At 43.7% G+C, this 22741-nt stretch overlaps 1 protein-coding gene across 3 annotated transcripts in view; it reads right to left on the reverse strand.

Annotated features, from left to right (window-relative positions):
• Positions 1–2250: 2250 nt before the first annotated feature.
• The window catches only part of ZBTB2 (zinc finger and BTB domain containing 2), a 42057-nt gene continuing 21566 nt past the window's right edge, over positions 2251–22741 (reverse strand). For all 3 annotated transcript variants that reach the window (XM_078649392.1, XM_078649391.1, XM_078649393.1), the window contains exon 4: positions 2251–6631. In XM_078649392.1, the coding sequence (XP_078505518.1) occupies positions 5266–6631 (1366 nt within the window). In that variant the 3' untranslated portion in view covers positions 2251–5265. The remainder of the gene's footprint in view (positions 6632–22741) is intronic.

Raw genomic sequence — 22741 nt, forward strand, 5'->3', positions numbered from 1 at the left:
TCCATACCCATAAGAGTCCGAGACTAGATGTTGCCATCCGTGCTCCGCCCCATATAATTGGTTTCAATTAATGTATTTTAGTTTGTTAGGGACAAGAGGGAGGTTGGGGCAGGGGGAGCTCTAGCTATTTTGATGTTTGAGAGGTTGTTCACTATTGAGGAAAATGTTAGTACTGCATCATTTCCATAATTACTTTGCCACTGTATACTCTGTAGTTCTACGGTGAAAACAGCCGGAAAATGTTGTGACGCATAAACATTGTCTGTAACTTATGGAAAAACAAAAAGAAGTTTGAGGGACAAAAAACGTTGGAAGACCTCTGCTCTAAGGATTGTTTTTGTGCAGGAATGTACCTGCTCTTGCACAAAATCAATACTACCCATAATACAGACACCCATGCACAATGGTACAAGGGTGCCTTCGCTGGCGCAAGGCTGCCTGAAGTGTGCCAGTGCTGTGAGAGAGCAGAAAAGCGACATAACTTCAATGTAGAGCATTCCTGCTCTCTTCCGTTTACGCAGCGCTGCAATTTGCCTTGCCATATTGCGTGAAAGGTAAGTAAATTTGGCCCTCGCTCTGTACACTGACACGTGTACCTTATCTTCCTTTGCTGATGCTGCTTCATTTCAAATTGTGCAGACAGAGCCTAAGTGCCAAGTGATTGATCGATATGTATAGCACCCAAGCTGCCCCCATCTGAATATGTTTTAAGAATTATTCATGGTTAAAAGATAAGAAATGAGTAGGTATGGATGATTTGTGTATTGACTTCAGTCGGAATCGAGACTGACTTCCTCAGCAACAAACCAAATTGGTCACATCAATAGTGTCTAAATAAGGGCGCAGATTGATCCTTTAGAAAAAATAGTCACAACCACTTGTACAGTTTTCATCTTAACCCAAGATAGCATCATGCAGTTCTCTATGTAGAATACACATGTGCTGATTCCACATTCAGGGACAATATTGGGACTAGAGCGAAGGATAAAAGAGCACCCTCCTGAGAGCCATTCTCCTCATTCCAGCTACAGGCTCTCTAGTCCACTTTGCCTCAACTAAACTGCAAGTTAAAACATCAGGGGCTAGATGTAGGTAATTCTAATTCACCGACTCATAAATACCGAAACGGTATTTATGAATCGGTAAATTAGAAGTAGGGAGATGAAGGTGAATTTATTTTTTGAAATACCGAATCTGTAAAAATCGGTATTTACCGAATCGGTAAATACCGATTCAGTATTGCCCATTGATTCCTATGGGCCTTGAAGCCAATAGGAATCAATGGGCAATACCGATTCGGTAAATACCGAATCCTGCAAGGGTGCAGGGGGTGTCACTTTGACACCCTCTAGCACCCCGAATACAGGCATGTGTAACATGTGGCACACATACATGCCCTAAGGGCATGTCTGTGTGTCACATTGCACAGGTGTGCATGCACAGATGTGCATGCACACCTGTATTCGGTATTTTACCACCCTATAGGATTGGGTGGTAAAATACCGACTCTTAAGGGCCTGTGGCACTCTTTGAAGTGCCACCTACATCTCATTTACAGAATCAGTAAATTTACCGGTTCGGTATTTTACCGATTCTGTATATTTACCGAATCGGTAAATTTACCGATTCTGTAAATGACATGCCAAATCCTAAATACCGGTCAGTAACGGCCGAAATCGGCCGTTACTGACCGGTATTTGGGCTCCTACATCTGGCCCCAGATTTTTGCCCAGTTAGGAGACAAGTCCATAGGGAGGGAGAAGAAAAAACAAAACAAAGCGACACTACACTCACTATGATACAGTCATGAAGATGAAGCAAGACAAACATCGGTCCATTTCAACTAGAGTTTTCATGTCCAAGTGAGAAAGACAACCCTGAAATTCCAAAACCCCATGATGTGGTTCTGGATAACTACTTTAGTGCTCCAGTCCAGAAGAGGCACAAATGTAGAAATATTTACACTATGTTAGGCACATTCATTTTCATCCCAACTTTTAAGGTTCTGGAAGATCCACTTCAAAACTGCACGCTGAGACCAGTAGTTTCTATCTAGAAAACAATTAAATGATTTCCAGAAATCCACATATTGTAGGGAGTCCTCACATGACAATTGCAATCAAAAGAGTAATTCATTGCACGAGCATTAGAAAGACATCATTGATGCATGACTTGTCATACCATAAAGCAATTCGCAAGGTGACTGCGACAAACAAATAAGAGAAGACGCTTTATACATCTGTTATAAAATACATTTCACAAAGTTCAGTTTTTATTCAGAGATACAATGTATAAAAAAGATACAAATCTGTAAATTTGAATGTACATAAATGGACAAAAAAGTGACATTTATTTTAAACATATGCATTGAGAATAGCTATATTCTGTATAACTATCAAACGCCTCTCCTATCTTCTTACTATTTTAACTTCAGGAAAATTATACTTTGACCCTCCCCCTTCAACGCTTTATGGCAAAAGATGTACTAGAATTTTTTATGTACTGCTAAATTTAGATTACTAAGGCATACAAAATAAAAACATCTTTCTGTTAATTCCGTCTCTGCTTGCGCCAAAGAAATAAGCTGGAAGTCAGTAAATCAGAAACGTAATATTTCACAATAGAAGTGTCTATCAAGCCCATATTACGAAGGCACAGTCCTTTAAACCAATTTTTTCTTCTGCTGCCCTACTACTGCAATGAACTTTGATCAAACTAATTTCTACAGCAGTTGAAATGGACAATGTGACGACTAAGTCTTAAAATCTCACTGAGACAAATAGAATGCCCGAATGTCTATAAAGATTACATTACAAACACTTATGCGAAAGTGGATTTGAGCAAATAATGAAAAGGCCATTTATAACCAGCATAAATGTCATTTTGGTGTAACAGTACACGTTTCATACAACTTCCAACCGGGATCGGCTCAGCTATTGTACCAATGTCACACTGAGCTGTAAGTTCAACTTTTAACTCACTGAATATTGGAAACTGAAAGGATTCACAATGTCGATTTTGCATTTTCTAAGAAATTATGATTTTGTTTTATTCGCAAGGAGACCGTTGAACAATATCTTCTTGCTTTTATTAAAGAAAGGTAGGATTCAAGACTCTGGCCGCACTTACAGAACAAGACAAAAAAAAATGATGCTTTCTAACATTTACCACATTCTATCTGCACCTTCCTTACCAGACCAAGCCTCAATTTTATAATGAAATATGGAACCATCCTTACAGAAGAATTACAGATGAAGCCAAATCTGAGTTGCAATAAAGACTTCAATAAAACAAATGACTGGTGATGTCATAAAAAAAATTAGAACAGCCCGATAAATTCAGTATTCATTTTGATCCTTAGATTCTTGAATGTTAAGCTTCAATCTTAATAATTGAAGAGTTTATCTACAAAAGATCCAGTTAAATTAACTGCACTTTCTGAGTAAAAATAAGTATTAGTTATCAGGAGGGAATCTGTATATGGTTATCAAAGAAACATACCTTTTCTCTTCCATCTGTGTATGCCTACATGCTTGTAGAGAATCAATTTCTAGAGGTGCCCAATGCACTCAATAAATGAAAGGACAAAACGAGAAAAATATTTTTTTTTCTTGTGTTTGCTTCTCACTGTGCCACAAGACTCGCGTAAATCGGAGTTAGGATTTCCTGCCTCCTACATAAACCACACATCATTAATGCTGCTATTTAGCAAATTTCACACCATAGTTTTAGGTAATTTTAATTGTTGTAGGTCTAATAACTGGAGAGATGGTGTATAGTTTGATATGGATTAGTAATCACTACTTCATATTTAAGGGTATTGACTTTATATTAGCTTACGCTTTGAAACGACTACAAACCAATCAGGTTGCTGAAAAAATCTTGTTTAACTGTACTTCAGATTCAGAGAAGACTTTGTTTTCCTTTGTCTACAGTCTTAAGATCCAAGACTTGTATGGTCAATGTTAAACTATAACTGAGTCCACGTTTGTCCCATGCTAGGTTCTGGGTCTCTGGGAATTTGGACACAAGAGATACTACAGCTAAAAACAAACAGTGCTTAAAAGACATTGGCTGCTCTTCCTGCGTGGATCAATATAACCTCCCTTCCACTCTTTACAACAAGAAAAAAAGGAAATGTTAAAAAAAATGATTCCGTCTTACACAGGCTCAAAAACAAGCAAAAATGATTTAAATGCATGTTTACAACAAATGAAAATACTTTTGAGATGGTATACATTCTTTTACATAAACACAAATTTGTTAAAGTAACAGGCTACATGCAGTACTTAGTACGGTAGTATTCTTGAAGAACTGAATATTTAGGTATAGGATGTGATGGCAAATTAATAAGCACGAATAATCAAATATCCTGTGAAAGTCCACTTGCTTTAAACACACCTAATTGTTTATAAAAATATTCAACATGGGCAAACAGACTTTTTTTTCATCATGGGCCACAGCTTCAATTTCACCTAATAAAAGGCTACTATTTTTTTTACCATACAAAAAGTAATTAAAAATTAACAATACACCTCTGGATGTTTGGATATAAGCATATAGTAAAAAAGGTTACATTAGAAATTAATATCACATTATTATGGCTAGTTTAGGCAAACTAATTTTAGCAACAAACTTTTCAAAAATATAATGTAACTGAAATGAAAGGTACCAAGAAACTTCAATGGACACTGCCTACTACTCTGCAGACATTCAGACATTTTCCCCTGCTGTTTTATTCAGCTTGTGTTTTAACTTGAAGATGCACATCTATAGCATTTGTCAGGTCTTCTAAAAAGGAAGACACAATGAGGCAAAATAACTTCAATTAAATATATATGCATATACAAACACACACATATATTAACCAAAATGTTTTTGTAAGTACTTTTTCCTAAATAGACATTTTACTGAAACACTTTATTATTTATAAAAATTCACAATTTACTAGTACTGTTGACAATGTTAGCCAAATGCTCTGTACAGTTGCCTTCAGATTAAAACCAAGTAGATTCTAATGCCAAGGCTGTTACTTTTTTCTGCAGGGGTGGAGGTACCACATTTTCCATAATACTAAGAAGCTGTATTTTATCTCAATGTCTGGTATGGCGTCAGTAAGTATGTATAAAGAAATAGACAAAATATATATTGGAGTGTATGTGTATACATCTGTTACTCATATATATGACACATAAATACATTGTATATAGATATATACAAATATTCATAAATGACATATACACATACACACACACACACACTACTCTAATCCAACAACACTGTTTCGTCCTCCCGCTTGATGGATGTTAACATAGGATTTTCATTTTCGTTGGTTTCAGAGTCCCCGCTGCTTAGAAGAATGGATTTCCCTTCATCATCTAAGTCAAAGGCATCGGAATTTGGGGTTTGGCACGTGTGTTTGACCACCTCGTTGGGAGTCGAAAAAGTTTTTTCGCACACATTGCATTTGTAACGTTTGTTTGTCTGTACCATGTTATCAATTTGGCTGCTTTCATCAAAATTACAGAGTTCTAGCGTCTGTTTGTCCACTACGGTGTACGTGTCTGCACTTTTCAGGCACACATGTCTGGCAGCCTGGTTGGCTCTGCAAAAGCTTTTGTCACAGGTGCTACACTTAAATGGCTTTCCTGTGTGTATGTACATGTGTTCTCTCCAGTGGCTCTTCTGAATGAACTTGCGCCCACAGATGGAGCACTCATACTTGCGCCTCTTCACTTCTCTCTCAAGGTCAACCTGCTCCAAGTTATCAATGTCTGCAATGTCTGTTGGAGGTGGCGTGTCCGGTGGCTGATTTCCATCGATCATTGGGGAATCAGAATTCTGTGCCAGTTCACTGTCACTGAGAGCACCTCCATCAGCAGCATCCATAGAATCTTTTGTCAGTTCTGCAGCATTGCTACAAAAGGAAGGAGACATACTGGCATCACCCTGGTTGGTAGAGGTAAAGGGTATTCCTGTGTGGAGCTGGAGATGGTCACGCAGACTGCTTCTCAGATTGAATCTACGTCCACAGAGATGGCAGGCATAGTATTTTGGAAAGCTACCATTCCTTTTCATAATACTTGGTTTGACATGAGCTATTGTGAGTGATGAAGGCTGGTCTTCAGAAGGCGAGTCTTCCATACTATTTTCCTCCACTGACGGAGCAGTGGGAAGAACAGATGCCAGTTCTGGGGACAAGGGAGGCTGCAAAGTGTCTGAGAGGTTTGTGTTTTTCTGAATGGTTTGTGGCAAAATAGTACTTAGCCGGGATATTGAATTACCCTCTGGTGCTGGATCTTGGGGTATTCTGGATGGCTGCTGTCTTTGATCCCTGCCTAATTTGTCAGCAGCAGGGACTATTTTATTGGGGTTTCTGATTTGATGGTCAGCAATTTGAATACCATATAACGAAGATGCTAAGGGAAATACTTGATCAGGATGAGAGAAGCCTCCATGGCTAGCAAGGCTTGCCTCCTGGATGAGCGGATATGCGTGAAGAAATTTTATCCCCTGCTCAAGGCGGACTGGATCAATAAGCTGTGGTGCCATCTTCCCAGTGTACATCAAATGTAGGAGATAACTGAAGATGTCTGGTTGAATGTCGGTTGGTTTTAAACGCACACATTCACTGTAAAGTAGAAATGGAAACGTCAGTACACAGAAAACACTTATGTTCATACATAATGTATCAGGATAGTGAAGAACAAAATCCTCCTATTCCTTGATACGTAAAATTCAGACTATGACAAAATCTGGCCAGATAATCATTTGCCCTACGTTCCTTTGCTAAATAAAAATCTTTTTATTGTTCAATTTGTAGAGTTGAAGGATTCTATATCAATAACAAGTAGCATTTTCTGTTTTAAAATGGATGGCAATATGACAAACATTCAAGTTGAAATCAAATTCAAAATTTGCTATGCATATTTCTATTAAATTCACCTACTATTTTCCTCATTCTGCTGTGAGCTTATTTTCTGCATAATTTATGGTTTAAAAGTGCTGCATGCTTTGCAAATAAAATAAAAAAGTATTGTAGTCTTCATATTAGCCCAGCTGACTTTTCATACAGGCTAGTTTGCAATACAGACTAAACTCCCCATAAAAGATGTTTTGCAAATCCTGATTTTAAAAATTAAGAATTAAAAAGAGAATATTTATAAAAGCATGAATGGGTCATTTATATATGGATATCAGCTTGAATAGTTGCAAAGACAGATGTATTGGTAAGGGAAGACAGAAGGATAGGAAAGTGAAAAAGTGGTCGTAGAAGGTTGCATGTAGAGCATTCAGAAATACAGGTGTGCAGGATTTTCTAAAGCTCAACTGAATACAATTGTTGGGGCTTCAAGCTTATAACGCCTCTGTTTAGAGGTGCTCCAAAAGATAAGTGTATAACTCCAACTTTTTCAGTAGGATGTTTTCATGAATCAAAAATATAATACGATGAAACAGGCGGTTGAGCGAGACCTCTGGTTCTAACAGCATGTGAAGCACACACAAGGAGGCACAGGGTCAAGACCAATTTGCATATTGCTGGGTCTGAACTGGGGTGGCGAAGTGAGCTAAAGAACGATGGATTCAACCCAGATCTGTGACTGAGGGTGAGTGTCTGTAAAGGTTCAGTGCTCCGTCCATCATCTCCTTGTGCTTGCTTTGTTTGCCCTAAGTTAGCAGGGTATGCCCAGACGTGGGTCTGTGCTCACTTTGCCACTGGATTCAAGCTATCCTGGCTGATGAGGGGTGTTAACCCGAAACAGGGCCCAGGATGGTGGTTTCCGGTCCAGGGTAGACCCGGCTTGGCAGTTCGGGCTGGACTGTTTCCATGAGGCACAGGATCAAGACTTATTTGCATACAGTTGGGTCTGAACTGGGGTGGCGAAGTGAGCTAAAAAATGATGATGGATTCAACCCAGATGTGTGACTGGGGGTGAGGGTCTTAAAAGTTTCAGTGCTCTATCCATCATCTCCTTGTGTTTGCTCTAACAGCATGTGCGCAAGCCGAGCCTTGAAAATATTTTGTATGTAATTCATGCAACAAACGTGGTATGGTGCCTTCTAAATTTAAAAAAACTGTATTTCTTTAACATGTGAAAGCGTTTCATTTTAGAGCAACAGGTAATATCACTAATTTATGAGCATTATTAAAAGCTATTACTGAACTGAGAGGCAAAGTCTGTTGTCATGTGTACTCTATATATGCCCTAGATTCTTATTATGGAAGGAGCAACAGTAAAGGCTATTAAGTAAACCACTAAAGGTTTTATTGTACAATACACCCCCCGAATTCACATGTTTGAAGGTGCCCTCGTATGATAATGAACAAAATAAAGTATAAGCCTAGAATCACACATGTTGACCAAGCAGCGAAGTCGGAATTGATCCCAGATTGTCCAACTTTACGCATTGAAATTTAGCCACTAGATGGATCGCTCTTGCTGACATCAATGGTTAATGTGTTGTCCATAATCCTCCGAGGAGGATATTAGAAAGAGGATGAAGGATAGATTTTATTTTGACAGTTTTATATAGCACAAAAATTACCCAAGGACATGAGAGAGATTCACAACACATACAGACTATGTTGCACATTTACTTTTTTATGGCACAAAGAGACCTGCTGAGATTCTCAGGATCCCGAGTCAAGGACAGGACTCACACTTGTTTCCCCATTTCACGTGGTCCGCATCTATGGCCACTAAGCAACATTGCCTCTGTGAAAGTTCAGTTTGTTTTAGACTTGAGGGTGTAAGAGGACCTTGAGCTGAACCAGAGCTGGGCATCTGGCTAGATCATTCAGTGGCTTGCTTACATTCACGTGAACTATGTACTGCTTGTCAAAGCCGGTGCTGCACAGTTGTTTTGCGTGTCATATAATGTGAACATGAAACATTTAGGGAGTAACAGCCCAATGCTTGCATGAACATGCACCATCGCCAGTTCCACTGGTTTGATACGTTTGCCCAATACCAAATAGATGGGCTGAAGAGAGCTGCAAACAGGAGAAAACGTATGGAGTAGGAGTAACTCAGTTTGATGTTCTTCACTAGGTCTGAAGGTTATGAAAATAGTGATAGTAGCATGAATGGTAGTCATCCCACTTCTTCACTGGCGGGACAGGCTTTATGTCGCCTAAGAGAAGGCACTTCAATAGCATCTCCAGAGATTGCAGGAACAAAGAGAGAGGTAAAGATTGCCTCAAAGGTGGATTTCCGAGGAAGTCCATGAAGGTAAGAGGCATGTATCCCAAATTCCAGAAAAGGGTAATAGGGAGTTACGCCAAATCGACAGAAAGGGTACGTGGGATTGAGCAGGACTCGCCCTGCATGCTGAGTAAGAGAGGGGAGTGGCAGCATTACTCGCTCTGGATATTTTCCTTCGCACAGCGCAGCAAAAGTGTGAAACTGAGGAGATATATTTTGTTTGCCGAATATTGGGTGGGCATTATATTTAGCATTGTTATATAGTGCAGAGCTCTAAAAGTATTGATAGCGCTTTACACAGGACAACAAGGATACACTGTCTACAGGACTTTACTCTTGGGACAGCTGGCAGTGAGCGCCATAAGAGTGGGGCAGCACCTGAGAATGATTGCTGCTGAGCATGTATGGTTACGAAAGCAGAGAATAGGTTGTTTTTTAAATTTCTTGATTCTCTGGGCATCCCTGATGGGCATCCCACAAATGTCAAGCCTAGTGAGAATGACGGGCGGAGATGCTGATTTAAGAAGTGGAGGGGATAACAGAGGTTTCCATTTCTTTAGGGCATTCAAGTAAAGATTAGCTTATCTGGACAGTTGGCCGACCTTGAGAGTTTTGTGTCAGTGTCACAGCGTCAGTATAACAAAATAGTGTCAGTAACGCTGGAGGTGCTACCAAGAGTACTGTTTGGTTATCAGACTGTACCCATATTTAATGCCAAACAAAACCTAAATATGAAACAAGAAATATGCTTCAATTTCAAATGGAGCTGTTAAGAGGATTAGAACAACGACTGCAACAGAGTGCACGCAGAATGTTGGAGTCCCAATTTTACAACTTCCTAGCAGGCAACTCAATTGAGGTAATTGCTGGACCACTCCAGGGAATACCCTCTAAGCCATTTGTGTTTCACTGATGACACAACAACAGGATACTCATGAGAGGTACCATGGGTGCACTATGGGGCCAAACAGCAGTACAAATCTCTGATCACAAGTACCATGTTGAAGTTTTCGGATACTCTAAGGGTGCAAGGGGGCCTCTCCCTTCATACTGTGACATGGTAGATGTGTGAAAGTGAAGGACATGTTTGCCAATAAGCAGATTAAGCCGTTCAAAAATCTGAAACAAGACTGTGGCTTGGGAAAGGCTTAACAGTCCCAATACATGCAAATCCAGCACAGGTTGCTATTCTCCACAGTTGAGAGAAGGCTTTCTGCGACCTGAAGCCATTTGAGAAGCTATTGCACAGACCAACACAGTACATATAATCTACAAACTTAGTGGAGTGTGGATACCTGAAAGAAGAAGTAGCATAGACTGCCAGGAAAAGAGAATCGGGTATCTCTCTTGAAAATAATCAGTTAAAAATCAAGTAGAAGGGCCACCTATGCAAAAGGGTAAGAATCAAGCTTTACAGTACAAATGGAATTTCCACCCCAACTTCATGCCACAGGAAACAAGCGGTCTGATGCTTATTTTATTTCTATTTTTTTTAGGTTGGGAGTGGATCGATCACACAATATTATGACACTGTTCATACCCGATGGACTTTTGGTCTGGGGTGCTGACTGATATAGAAAGGGTCACAGAGGTGATCAGCCTTGTGGGACCCAATGGAATTTGTACTACGATTATTACTAGAAGTGAAATGGATACTAGAGGTGAAAGGGCAGAAATGCAGAGGCACCTGGAAGCTTGATGATCTTATGTAACGGTCAGCAATACAAAAATAAGGCAAGTGGGGCCTAGCTGGACTGGTATCATACATTATTGTTTATTTTGGGAATAAAACATTTGTTCATGATCTAGCCGGGACAGAAAACAGTTTTTTGCAGACTTGGGTTCCACAGGAAGAAACTTTAAAGACTTAACATGCCCACAGACACTGTCTTATGAGAGGTGGCTTCGGAGAGATATCTTCCATGCGGCAGGCCCCAGCATGTCCTAGGGGGCTGCCACATGGTACCCAAGGCAGGTGGAGGTATGCACAGTGCCTGCTTAAGAGGATATGTGGCACAAAAACAGTACATATATGTGTAGACGGTAGGGATGACCAGTTAGATGTGGCTATGTGCGTCAGAAGGAATGGAAGAGGTTACGGCACATGGGAGTTCCAGGAAGAGATTTGGGAAGAGTACCCCATTTATCATTAGTACTTTCAGTTTAGCACTCATTTTCGTTTAAATAACATTTTATTTTTTTTAAACAAACTGCATCTCCGCATGATTTCGCTGGCATTAGAATGTCTTAGTGAGAAGCAACCAAACTTGTAATTTTACTTTGTGTAGCTTCAACCATTTGGCCCAATTAGCGATGAGTGAGGGCAGCGCTTTTTCCTTCGGGGAGGTTGTGTTAGTGCCTCAATTGACAGACCTTGAAGAAATTTAGCCAGGACTGAACATTTCTTTTTGGTAGGGTGCAAGTCCTCTGGCACATTCATACTGCAATTATCAGTGTATGGGTCTGCCAACCTCAGTTCCTTGCAAAGACTTTCAAGTATAAAGACCCTGCTTCAATGTCCAGAGCTAGCAATTGGAAATTGGCACGAAGAGCACCGATACAAGTGCAGACAACAGGGCTGAAAGCACCGGAGTAACAGTGATCAGTAAAAGTTCCAACACTGTGGTGAAATGAGGTGCGGTGAAACCAGAGATGCCACTGAAAAATTATCCCATAGCTCTTACTCTCCGTTCATTTACAATTGGTTGTCAATACCTCCAAAACAGACTATAGGTGGTGCAGGCATTCCCAAATAGGTGAGAAGGAGAGAAAGAACGGGCGATTAAAAGAAGCAAAATGGAAAAGATGAGTTAAAAATCACATATTGCTGGACAAAAATCTTGTCCTGACCTGAATAATCAACAACTCTCTACAGCAAGCATGACAACCATGCTCCCAGAAGTCAGTGAAACTATGTTTTGGTCTGCAGGCCTTTAAATAAAAATAAAGAAACACAAACATGAATATTAGAGTAGATGGAAAATAGTAGTCTTAGGCAAAGGTATGACCAACACCACACCAATGTGCACAACACCGACAGGTGTACTGTGCACAGGGCATGGTGGAAGACCCCGTGAAAAGCAAATGCAGGCCTACTACTGTAGGCAGGGATACTGTGAGCAAAACAAATACGTAGTAGTGTATGGTACTAATGGAGTGCTGTGTATGGAGATACCAAAGGGGTACCACAGACAAAGTTCAGCACACAAGGTCATGTCAAAGTATCCATGGAGCACTGTGGTGGGTTTCAGCCATGGGTTTCTGTAAAAACTGCAAGAAATCACAGAGGACAGACCGTGCCTTGGGGGCCCAATCTCCCTGTACTTAGTATGCACAGGAGAATGCTGTTCTAACCTGCACTAACCAATGCCACTAAGCACCATATATAGGGCATGACTTAAAGCCTTGAACCACAAGCCTTTACATGAAGCAGGCACAAATATTGGCTTTCATGCTAGGTTTAGAGCATAGCCGTAGGCCATACTCTAATTGTGACCTAAGAAATGTATAAAACATTAAAGAATTCACTTATCAACCACGATAGATGGCAAAATGGAACTTGTCAATGCAATACACAAAGTTATGTATGCAGTCATGAGCCACGCATTAGGGGAGTGATATGGTTGCTTAACAACCATAACTGATGAAATTCAGGGTTTTTTACAAATCGTAACCACTATGTCCATTTCACTACTGTTAGACCTGGCATCATTGGCATGAGTCTCTCCTCCATTTTTTCTGTTTGCCTCCTCTGTTTACGATGTTTTTGCTGGTAAATGCTTTGGGCACTTTGCCACTGCTGATCAGTGCCACAGTGCAAGTGCTCCCTATGTGAAATTGCTCTTTTGATTGAATTCCATGTTTGGCTTATTTGGTTTACTGTCAGTCCCTAGTAGAGTGCACCAGGATTGCAGGCCTGGTTAGAGGCCAGAGATTCCTCTGATCCGGTGGTGGTACCGACAGGGGAAGAGGAGGTGCCAGTGAATGGGCCCCCCTCCCCTCCTGGCAGCAGTGTTTCCTCCAAAGGTCTTTCTCCTGAAGAAAGGGAGAAAGAGCGAGCTTACAACATGGAAATGGCAAAACTTAAGATAAATGGGCAGTTGGAAATAGAGAATGCAAGAGGCAGGAGAGAAGCTGATCTGGAGATCAAAAGGTTGGAGTTTGAAAGAGAGAAGTTAGCTTTGGAGCGTGATACCAGGTTGAGGGAGTTGGAGCTCAAAGCTAAAGAGTTAGAATTGAATCCCTCTGGTGGCAGCATCCCATCTGTGCCTGCAGAAAGTAGGTTTTATTTTCCCAAAGATGTGATCAAAGATTTTCAGAAGAATGAGGATATTGGTCAATGGTTTAAAGCATATGAGTTAGCATTGTTGGCCCACCGGGTCCCTGAGAATGATTGGGGAGCGGGGTTGTGGGGTCGCTTTGTGAATGAGGGAAGAGATACCCTGTTAGACATGCCTGTTGAAGATAGGATGTCTTATGCTCATATGAAGGATGCTTTAATGTTAAGGTATGGCCTAACCCCAGAAAAGTACAGACAGGCCTTTAGAGAATGTAAGAAGTTGCCTGGTACTACGTGGGTTGAATATGTGTCATTTTTTTGCAGAGCCATGGATGGTTGGGTAAAGGGCAGCAAAGTGGAAAGTTATGATGCTCTTTATGATTTGTTTGCTTGGGAGCACTTGTCTAATAACTGTTTTCCAGAGCTGCGCCAGCACCTTATTGATAGCAAGATATCTAACCCTAGAAAACTTGCTGAGGAGGCGGACCGCTGGGTCAGTACCAGGGTTCACAAGGGTCCAGTGGGAGAATCAGCCAAAGGTGGGCAGGGTCCCCAGCAGAAGAGTGGGGGGGACAAGGGTAAACAGAGGGAGTTCCAGAAAGGGCCCCAAAGTAATCCCCAAGGGAACCAAGGGAAGGGTTCCCAGCCTCCCCCAGAGAAGAAATCAGAGGCCCCGACAGGTAGACCTGTTCGTAGGGGCCCAATGACCTGCTTCGCTTGTAAGCAGGTGGGACACCGGTTTTATGATCCCCAGTGTCCCTTGAAGAACTCTAGTGCACCACCCAGTGCACCACCACGTGCCGCCCCCCGTCAGTTGGCGAGTGTAGCCCTGGGAGGGGAGGAGATGGTTGCCCATGGTGGGGAGGGTCCCGCAGAGATGTCCCTGGTCTCTCTAGGAGACATGGAATTGGTCCCTCCACCCCCTCTGCCTAGTAACACTAAGAAATATAGGCAGTGGGTGACCATTAATGGCCATAGAGTGGAAGCTCTCAGACACCGGAGCGAGTGTGACAGCTGTCAAGTGTCACTTGGTGTCCAGAGAGCAGGTTGTTCCCCACGCATTCTACCCTGTGATAGCTGCTGACAACTCCCAGAGAGAGTGTGAGGTAGCTCAAGTTTCCTTTGAATGGGGGGGAGTTTCAGGTACTCTTCAAGTTGCTGTAAGGCCCGCCATGCCTGTTGATTGTCTCCTGGGCAATGATTTAGAAGACTCCCCTTGGGCTAAGGTGGAGAGGGAGACACATTTGAAAATGTTGGGTGTGCCAGAGTGGGTGTGTGCAACCACTCGATCCATGACAGCAAGTAAGGGTGTTGATGGGGTTCTGGAGCCTGAAAGTATGGCCCAGGACCCAGCTGTGAAGAGAAGAGGCAGGGGGCGCGGGAAACCGTCCCCCGTAGTTCCCGTGGTCCAAGAGGAGGCAGACCTTGAGGGGTATGCCCTGGAACCCACAGGTGAACAAGTTGCTGAACTGGGAGACCTGCCCGAGCTGACCCACTGGCAGCAGGATGGTGGTCCCTCCAGAGAAGAATTCTGTGCAGAACAGAAAGTGTGCCCTTCTCTTGTGGGTATGAGGCAGCAGGCCTCACTCCAAACCGCAGGTGATCAGTCAGGGTCACATTTTGTTTACTGGGAGAACGACCTCCTGTATAGCGAGCCTAAGGCTGCTGAGCCTGGGTCAGCCCGTGTGCTGGTGGTACCCCAGCGCTTCAGAGCCTTCCTACTGGGTTTGGCTCATGACGTTCCTTTAGCTGGACATCTGGGGCAGGACAAGACCTATGACAGGCTTGTCACCCATTTTTATTGGCCTCAGATGAGAAGGGATACAGATATCCATTGCAAGACCTGTCAAACTTGCCAGGCAAGTGGGAAAAGCGGGCGGAAGCAGAAGGCTCCTCTCCAACCTTTTCCCGTGGTCAGTACCCCCTTTGACCGGGTGGGGATTGACATTGTTGGGCCCCTGGACCCCAAGACAGCCCTGGGCAACAGGTTCATCCTGGTCTTGGTGGACCATGCCACACGGTACCCGGAAGCCATCCCTCTCAGAACGGTGACGGCCCACGTGGTGGGTCGGGCACTGATGGGTGTTTTTTCCCGTATGGGGTTCCCCAGAGAGGTGGTGTCAGACCGGGGCACCAACTTCATTTCCAACTATATGAAGTCTTTGTGGAAGGAGTGTGGGGTGACTTACAAGTTCACCACTCCTTACCACCCTCAAGGTAATGGGTTGGTTGAAAGATTCAACCGTACCCTTAAAGGCATGATTATGGGTCTTGAAGAACCAATGAGGCGTAAATGGGACGTCCTCTTGCCATGCCTGTTGTTTGCTTACCGTGAGGTGCCACAAAAGTCTCTAGGGTTCAGCCCCTTTGAGCTCTTGTATGGTCACCCGGTAAGAGAACCTTTGAGTCTGGTCAAAGAAGGCTGGGAGCAATCTCCCAGGAAACCTCCCCAGGATGTATACAGTTACATGCTGGCCTTTAGGAACCAGACTAGGCGCTTCAGAGATCTTGCTCAGACGAATCTGGAGGCCAGCCAGGAGGAGATGAAGCGGTGGTACGACCAGAAGGCCACTCTGGTAGAGCTTCAGCCTGGACAAAAAGTTTGGGTCATGTCCCCTGTGGAACCTTGTGCGCTCAAGGACAGATGGACTGAACCATTTAAGGTTGTGGAGAAAAAGAGCGATGTCACCTACATGGTGGACTTGGAATCTCCCAGGAACCCCTTGCGGGTCCTGCATGTCAACCGTTTAAAGCCCCACTTAGAAAGGTCCGAAGTGGGCATGCTCCCAGCTACAGATGCTGGAATGGAGGAGGAGAGTGAGCCTCTTCCTGACCTCCTGTCTGCAAAAGAGCAAGATGGGTCAGTGGATGGTGTTGTCCTCTCTGACACACTGACCCCTGAACAGCAGCAGGATTGTCGCCAATTGTTGGGACAATTCCCTGATCTGTTTTCCTTGATTCCTGGTGTCACTCAGTGGTGTGTCCATGAAGTGGACACCGGGGACAGCACTCCTGTGAAGCACAAGGCTTACAGAGTGACTGACAAGGTCAGAGCATACATCAAGGAGGAGGTCTCCAAAATGTTTGCCATAGGGGTGGTTGAGTCCTCTAGCAGTCCTTGGGCCAGCCCAGTGGTCTTGGTCCCAAAGGCTGCAGCGCCTGGTGCTTCACCGGAACTTCGGTTCTGTGTGGATTACCGAGGACTCAATTCAGTCACCAAGACTGACGCGCACCCCATCCCCAGAGCTGATGAGCTCATAGATCGGTTAGGGGCTGCCCGGTACCTTAGTACGTTTGATCTAACGTCTGGGTACTGGCAGATCGCCTTGACTGATGGGGCAAAAGAGAGGTCAGCATTCTCCACACCAGATGGGCACTACCAATTCCGGGTTATGCCCTTTGGGATGAAGAATGCCCCTGCCACCTTCCAGAGGTTGGTCAACCAGGTCTTGGCTGGACTGGAGGATTTCAGTGCCGCCTACCTGGACGACATCGCAGTGTTGAGCACCAGCTGGGAGGAACACTTGCACCACCTGCAGGAAGTGTTGTTGGCCCTGCGCAGAGCAGGCCTCACAATCAAAGCCAGTAAGTGCCAGATTGGGCAGGGTTCAGTGGTGTACTTGGGGCACCAAGTAGGGAGCGGCAAGGTGGCCCCCTTGCAACCCAAGATTGATACCATCCTGGCATGGGCACCGCCCAAAACCCAGACCCAGGTGAGAGCCTTCTTGGGTCTCACGGGTTATTACAGGAGGTTCGTCAAGGATTATGGTAACATTGTGCACCCCTTGACTTCACTGACTTCCAGGAAGCAGCCACGACTTGTGATCTGGACTGACGCCTGTCAGACGGCCTTTGACACCCTGAAAACTGCAATGTGCACAGCACCCATACTCCAGGCACCCGACTTTTCTAAAGAATTTGTTGTCCAGACGGACGCTTCAGAGCATGGCGTGGGGGCTGTTCTAGCTCAGGTGAATGAAGAGGGCCGAGACTTACCTGTAGCCTTCATCAGTAGGAGGTTACTTCCCAGGGAACAGAGGTGGAGTGCGATAGAAAGAGAAGCATTTGCTGTGGTCTGGGCGCTGAAGAAGCTAAGACCCTACCTGTTTGGGACTCACTTCCGGGTTCAGACAGACCACAGGCCCCTCAGATGGTTGATGCAGATGAGGGGTGAGAATCCAAAGCTGTTGAGGTGGTCCATTTCCCTACAGGGGATGGACTTCACGGTGGAACACCGCCCTGGCACAGATCACGCCAATGCTGATGGTCTGTCCAGATTTTTCCGCCTTAGTGATGAGGACTCCCTAGGGTAAGGGTAGTTCTCCCCACATTTCAGCTGGAGGGGACACGTGTTAGACCTGGCATCATTGGCATGAGTCTCTCCTCCATTTTTTCTGTTTGCCTCCTCTGTTTACGATGTTTTTGCTGGTAAATGCTTTGGGCACTGTGCCACTGCTGATCAGTGCCACAGTGCAAGTGCTCCCTATGTGAAATTGCTCTATTGATTGAATTCCATGTTTGGCTTATTTGGTTTACTGTCAGTCCCTAGTAGAGTGCACCAGGAGTGCCAGGGCTTGTAAATACAAATGCTGCTAGTGGGCCTGCAGCACGTGTTGTGCCACCCACAAGAGCGGCCTAGTAAAAGTATGTCTGAAGGTCTACCATTGCTAGACCACGTGCAGTCTGGTACTGTCACGCAGACTGTGCAAGTACACCTACTTGCCAGTCCCTAAACCTTCCCTTAACTTCATGTTAGTCACCCCTATGGTAGGCCCAAGGGCAGGGTGCATTGTAAGCATAAGGTAGGACAAGCCTGACAAGGTTGGCATGTCCTAATAGTGAATTACAGCCATATTCGTTTTTCACTAGTGTAAGGTAACCTGCTCTCCATCAGTTAGAATGGGCTGCCAGGATTATTAATGCTATAATCCTAGCGGGCTCGGGGAGCATGGTGCAATGTCGAGTTTGGTATCCCTGAACTCAGGGTTTAATAACGCATCCGTTTGTGTGGATGGTTTTTGGACTCTGTGTTTGAAAATAGCACTTTTAGAAAGTAGCTATTTTCTTGTCTAACTGTCTACCGGTCTCTGCTGGTTCTGGTGTGCGTGTGACAGGAGCTGGGTGGCTCCAGAGGTCTGAATGAGTCAGTATGGGGTGAGTGGGGCATTTGCATTGAGAGTAGGGGAAGAGTAGCTCCTGATAGCCTGCCCTGCCTGATACAATGCTGGCTCCGCCCCCCTGCCGGGCGGCTGATGACTCTGTGCCTGCCTGGGACTTTCCTGGCCCACCTCCTGCCGGGCAACTGATGGCCCTGCCCCTGCCAGTGACAATGCTGGCTCCGCTCCTGCTGGGCGGCTGAAGACTCTGTCCTGCACAGTGAATAGGCCAGGTGCTTCGGCCTGGCAACACCCACAACAAACCCAAGATGGGGGGAAATTCCCCTGCATGGACAAAGGGATCAAAGCCAAAAAGGGGTATAAGAGAAGGACCCCATAACCAAGAATTTAAATCACTTCTGACAAGGAAACCTGAACCAAGGACAAGAAGCCTGCTGATCTAAGGACTGCCTACCCCTTCTGCCAGAGTGCTGTTTGTTGGGGGAATCCTGCATTGCTTCTTTATTTTTGCCAAGGAACCAGGAGAGAGGAACTGTGTGTGTACTCTCAATCTTTGCTAAGAAAATCTCCAAGGGCTGGAAGAGTGCCAGTCTCCTGTTGAAGTCACAGGGCTAAAGGACTTCATCTGCTTAAAGTGCTGTTTGCTGGAACTTGTGAATCCAGCACCTCTGAAAGAATCCAGCAATCTCGACGCCGACGGACGCCGCCGAATCCAGCTCGACATCGTGAGTAACGGCTCCAGTGTCCCGCTTCCTCGACGCCGGCCGCCGGGCCCGATCGACGCCAGCAACAACGCCAGTGAGTAGTGAGTTCGGCTCCAGCTCCAAGTGACCTCGTGTCTGCACCGCTGCTGATCGCATCGACTTCGAGCCCCCTCGACGCCGTGAGCGCTGCTCACTCTTGCAACATCGACATCGACGACGACGCCGTATCCTGCTTCATCTCGTGAGCGCTGCTCCTGCCTGACTTCGGTCGACGCCGCTGCAGATCGCCCCGACTCCGAGGCCCGATCGACGCCGAAGACGCGACGCCGGACATCTCGACGCCGCTGATCATCGAGTGCTTCACTTTTCCAAGGTACTGTGTTGTGGGGGTCTGTGCGACTCCGGGCTCGACGTAGCGCTCCTCGCGGTCGACGCCGAACCTTTGGATTAACTTTGCCTCGACGTCGTGTGACTCCCGTGTGGGTTACATTGTTGCCAAGAACTGTGTTTTAAAGAAGAAGAGTTGCTTTTGATACTAAAGACTGTGTGCTAAGAAGAAACTACGCTTGAACTATTATTTTTCCTTCCAAGAGTATTTATTAAGATTGTGGTATATTTTTGTCGTTATTTGGTCTTGTGCTAAGCCTTACATAAAAATCCTTATTTTTATAATACTACTGTGTCGTGTCCATTTGTAGTGTATTCACTTTATTACTGTATGTGGTCATAAATGCTTAACGCACTGCCTCTGAGATAAGCCTGTCTGCTTTGCCAAGCTACCAAGGGGGTGAGCAGGGGTTATCTAAGTGTGTGATCCCCTTGCCCTGACTAGAAAAGGTGTGTCCCTATTTGTCAGAAGTGTATACCTCTGCCAACTAGAGACAGCCGCTTCTAACAACTACATTTCTCATTAACAGGTTTGTTGTAGCGCAAGTTAGTATAAAATTGTAATAGTGAACCTTAAACAAAAATATATACCTTTTATGCTTATCCTAAATAAAGTTTAAGATAGATTTATACAGGATATTTCTTTTAAATATATATGTGTAACTCTGTTACAAACATTTACTATTATGCTTCAAATTTAAAAGGAACTGTAAGCACACTGCTTACTATCAACCTCCTCTAATCCTTCGTTTCATTTGAGATTTCACACCATACGAGCAGAAGCTCGGATTATCAAACAAGGTTAAAACTGAAGCATTTTATACTTACGTTTGCTAGACCCACCTCCTAGGAGGGTCCAAAGCAAGGGTCTCCAACCTTTTCTGTAGTGACAGCTACTTCTGATCAGTGAAAATCACTGTGAGCTACTGAAGTCCAAGCCACTCGTGCAATGTTACCCCCATGCCGTTTCATTGATTAAGCCTAATGTTCACAGCGCCAAAGACTATGGTTTGAACACACTCCTTTGACTAGAGGCACTCTGACAGGGCTGCCATGCGTGTCGGTGAGAGTGTGGTCTTTGGGGGATATATGAACATATATGCGTATGAATAGGATATATGTGTACGGGTGAATGAGTGTCTGTCATATGTACCTGTGGCACAGGACATACCTTTTGCCATATGTGGCACTGTAACAAATATAACGCAAACATACAACCATTTGTTTAAATGGGAGAAATGTAAACTGCAGAAAAATGTTCTGCAAAAAATGTTCATAATATGGAAGATTTTTCTACACTTTACATTTCTCCAGCTTCAAAAAATAACTGTATTTTTATGTTCTACATAGGACGCTGTGTCTACCAGCCCCCGGAAGCAAGATGCCTACTGTGTGTAAATGCCCTGTAGACATGGTGCCATGTTTACAACTGAAAAACACAGCCATTTGTTGAAGTAGAAGGAATTTAAAGTGAAGAAACAAGCTTCATAAAATATTGGATGCTTATTTGCTTAATTGAAAGTGGAGAAATACGTTTACTCAATGTTTCATAGAAATATTTTTAGTCACTTTAAATGTTTCCCATTTGAAACAAATTACAGTCTTTTTCAGTTTTACATATGGGGTATCTACTGGCTACTAGGACCAAGAGGCCGGCTGTTTGTAAATCGAACACTTTGAAATGGGATAATGAAGAGTTAACCAAATCCTTTAGTTAACTCTTTATTTGTATTTTATCCCATTTAAAAACATTCAGAAACATCATTTTGTTCTCTGCTCCAATACTGAGTTGACTAGGACTTTTATTTAAGATTCAAATACCTCAGTGCTTTAGTTCCTATCCTCTGTGCCCTGGGTCATAAATCTGACTCCAACGCTGCTCATTATAGGGCCCTGATATCTGCTGCCTGAAAATAATAATGTAAACTAAACACAAACTTTCCTTTAAAACAAACAAAAAGGACTCTGTGATGATTGAAAAAATGAACTGAAGGCTGTGAGCTACTGGTAGCTCGAGACTGACTGGTATAAGACACCTGGTCCAGAGAGTGTATGGAGGATAACTGTAACAATGTGTTCTCCCACAGGCAATGGGCAAATTAATTATAGAAAAACTGAGGAATTTACCAAGTAAATGAAGGTGTATGTTGCTAGACCGCCGCAGTATGCAATAACATCTTTATCATTTAAACAGTGAGGAGACAAGTCTCCACGAAGCTCCGCAACAGTAAAGAGATGCCATGACATTCAATTAAAATCAGTAACCTCAAAACTACCTCTTGAAGTACTATGCTTCTGTAAGTGAAGCAAAGGAGCCAAGGCTTTATGTGCCACGGTGCAGGGAGAGATGATCTGGGAACAAAATGTGGGTCAAAAGCCCGGATAAAATCAACTTAACATGGATGGAAGGCATTCAGTAGACTCTGAAGAAGTGATAACTCAAAAACAGTACTTTAGAAGTGCGCCTCAGTAAGGTTACTTTAACAATGACCTCTCTGCCGTCACAAGTACATCCTTGCACCAGTGTGGATTAGAATGACTATGCATTAGGCGGGGTGATTTCATATTCCATATGGACTACACTGCATTATCATTGAGACCATTGGGCTTAAAATCGGTCCCATGCTGATAGCACAGATATTATTTTAACTGACACTTGTTTCTTTCAACCAATATGTAGGACTCTAATGGCCTGGATGATGACTCTCTCATATTAACCTCATTCTGCATGGTGTATCTTTGTGCAGAAAAAAAATGTGCTCCGTGAAGCAAAGGCAAGGGATTATACAAAACAACAAACTTTAAAAGCATCAGCCCACTAAGGTGCAACTGAGGGCAGGAGCTTTTAGGGCAGAGAAGACACCGGCCCTAAAGAAAATATTACTAGATACTGTGGTCGAGGATTTCGTTGTGAAATACCGAAACGCCCATGTCCTTTTTTACAGCAAACAGACTTTATAAACAGGGCAACAACAAAAAAACCTTCTTAACTATAAAACTCATCATTAAAAATGATTTACAACCAGGGGCTGTGAGCAAATTGTGTTC

Source organism: Lissotriton helveticus, chromosome 6, assembly GCF_964261635.1.
Source record: "Lissotriton helveticus chromosome 6, aLisHel1.1, whole genome shotgun sequence".
Taxonomy (NCBI): domain Eukaryota; kingdom Metazoa; phylum Chordata; class Amphibia; order Caudata; family Salamandridae; genus Lissotriton; species Lissotriton helveticus.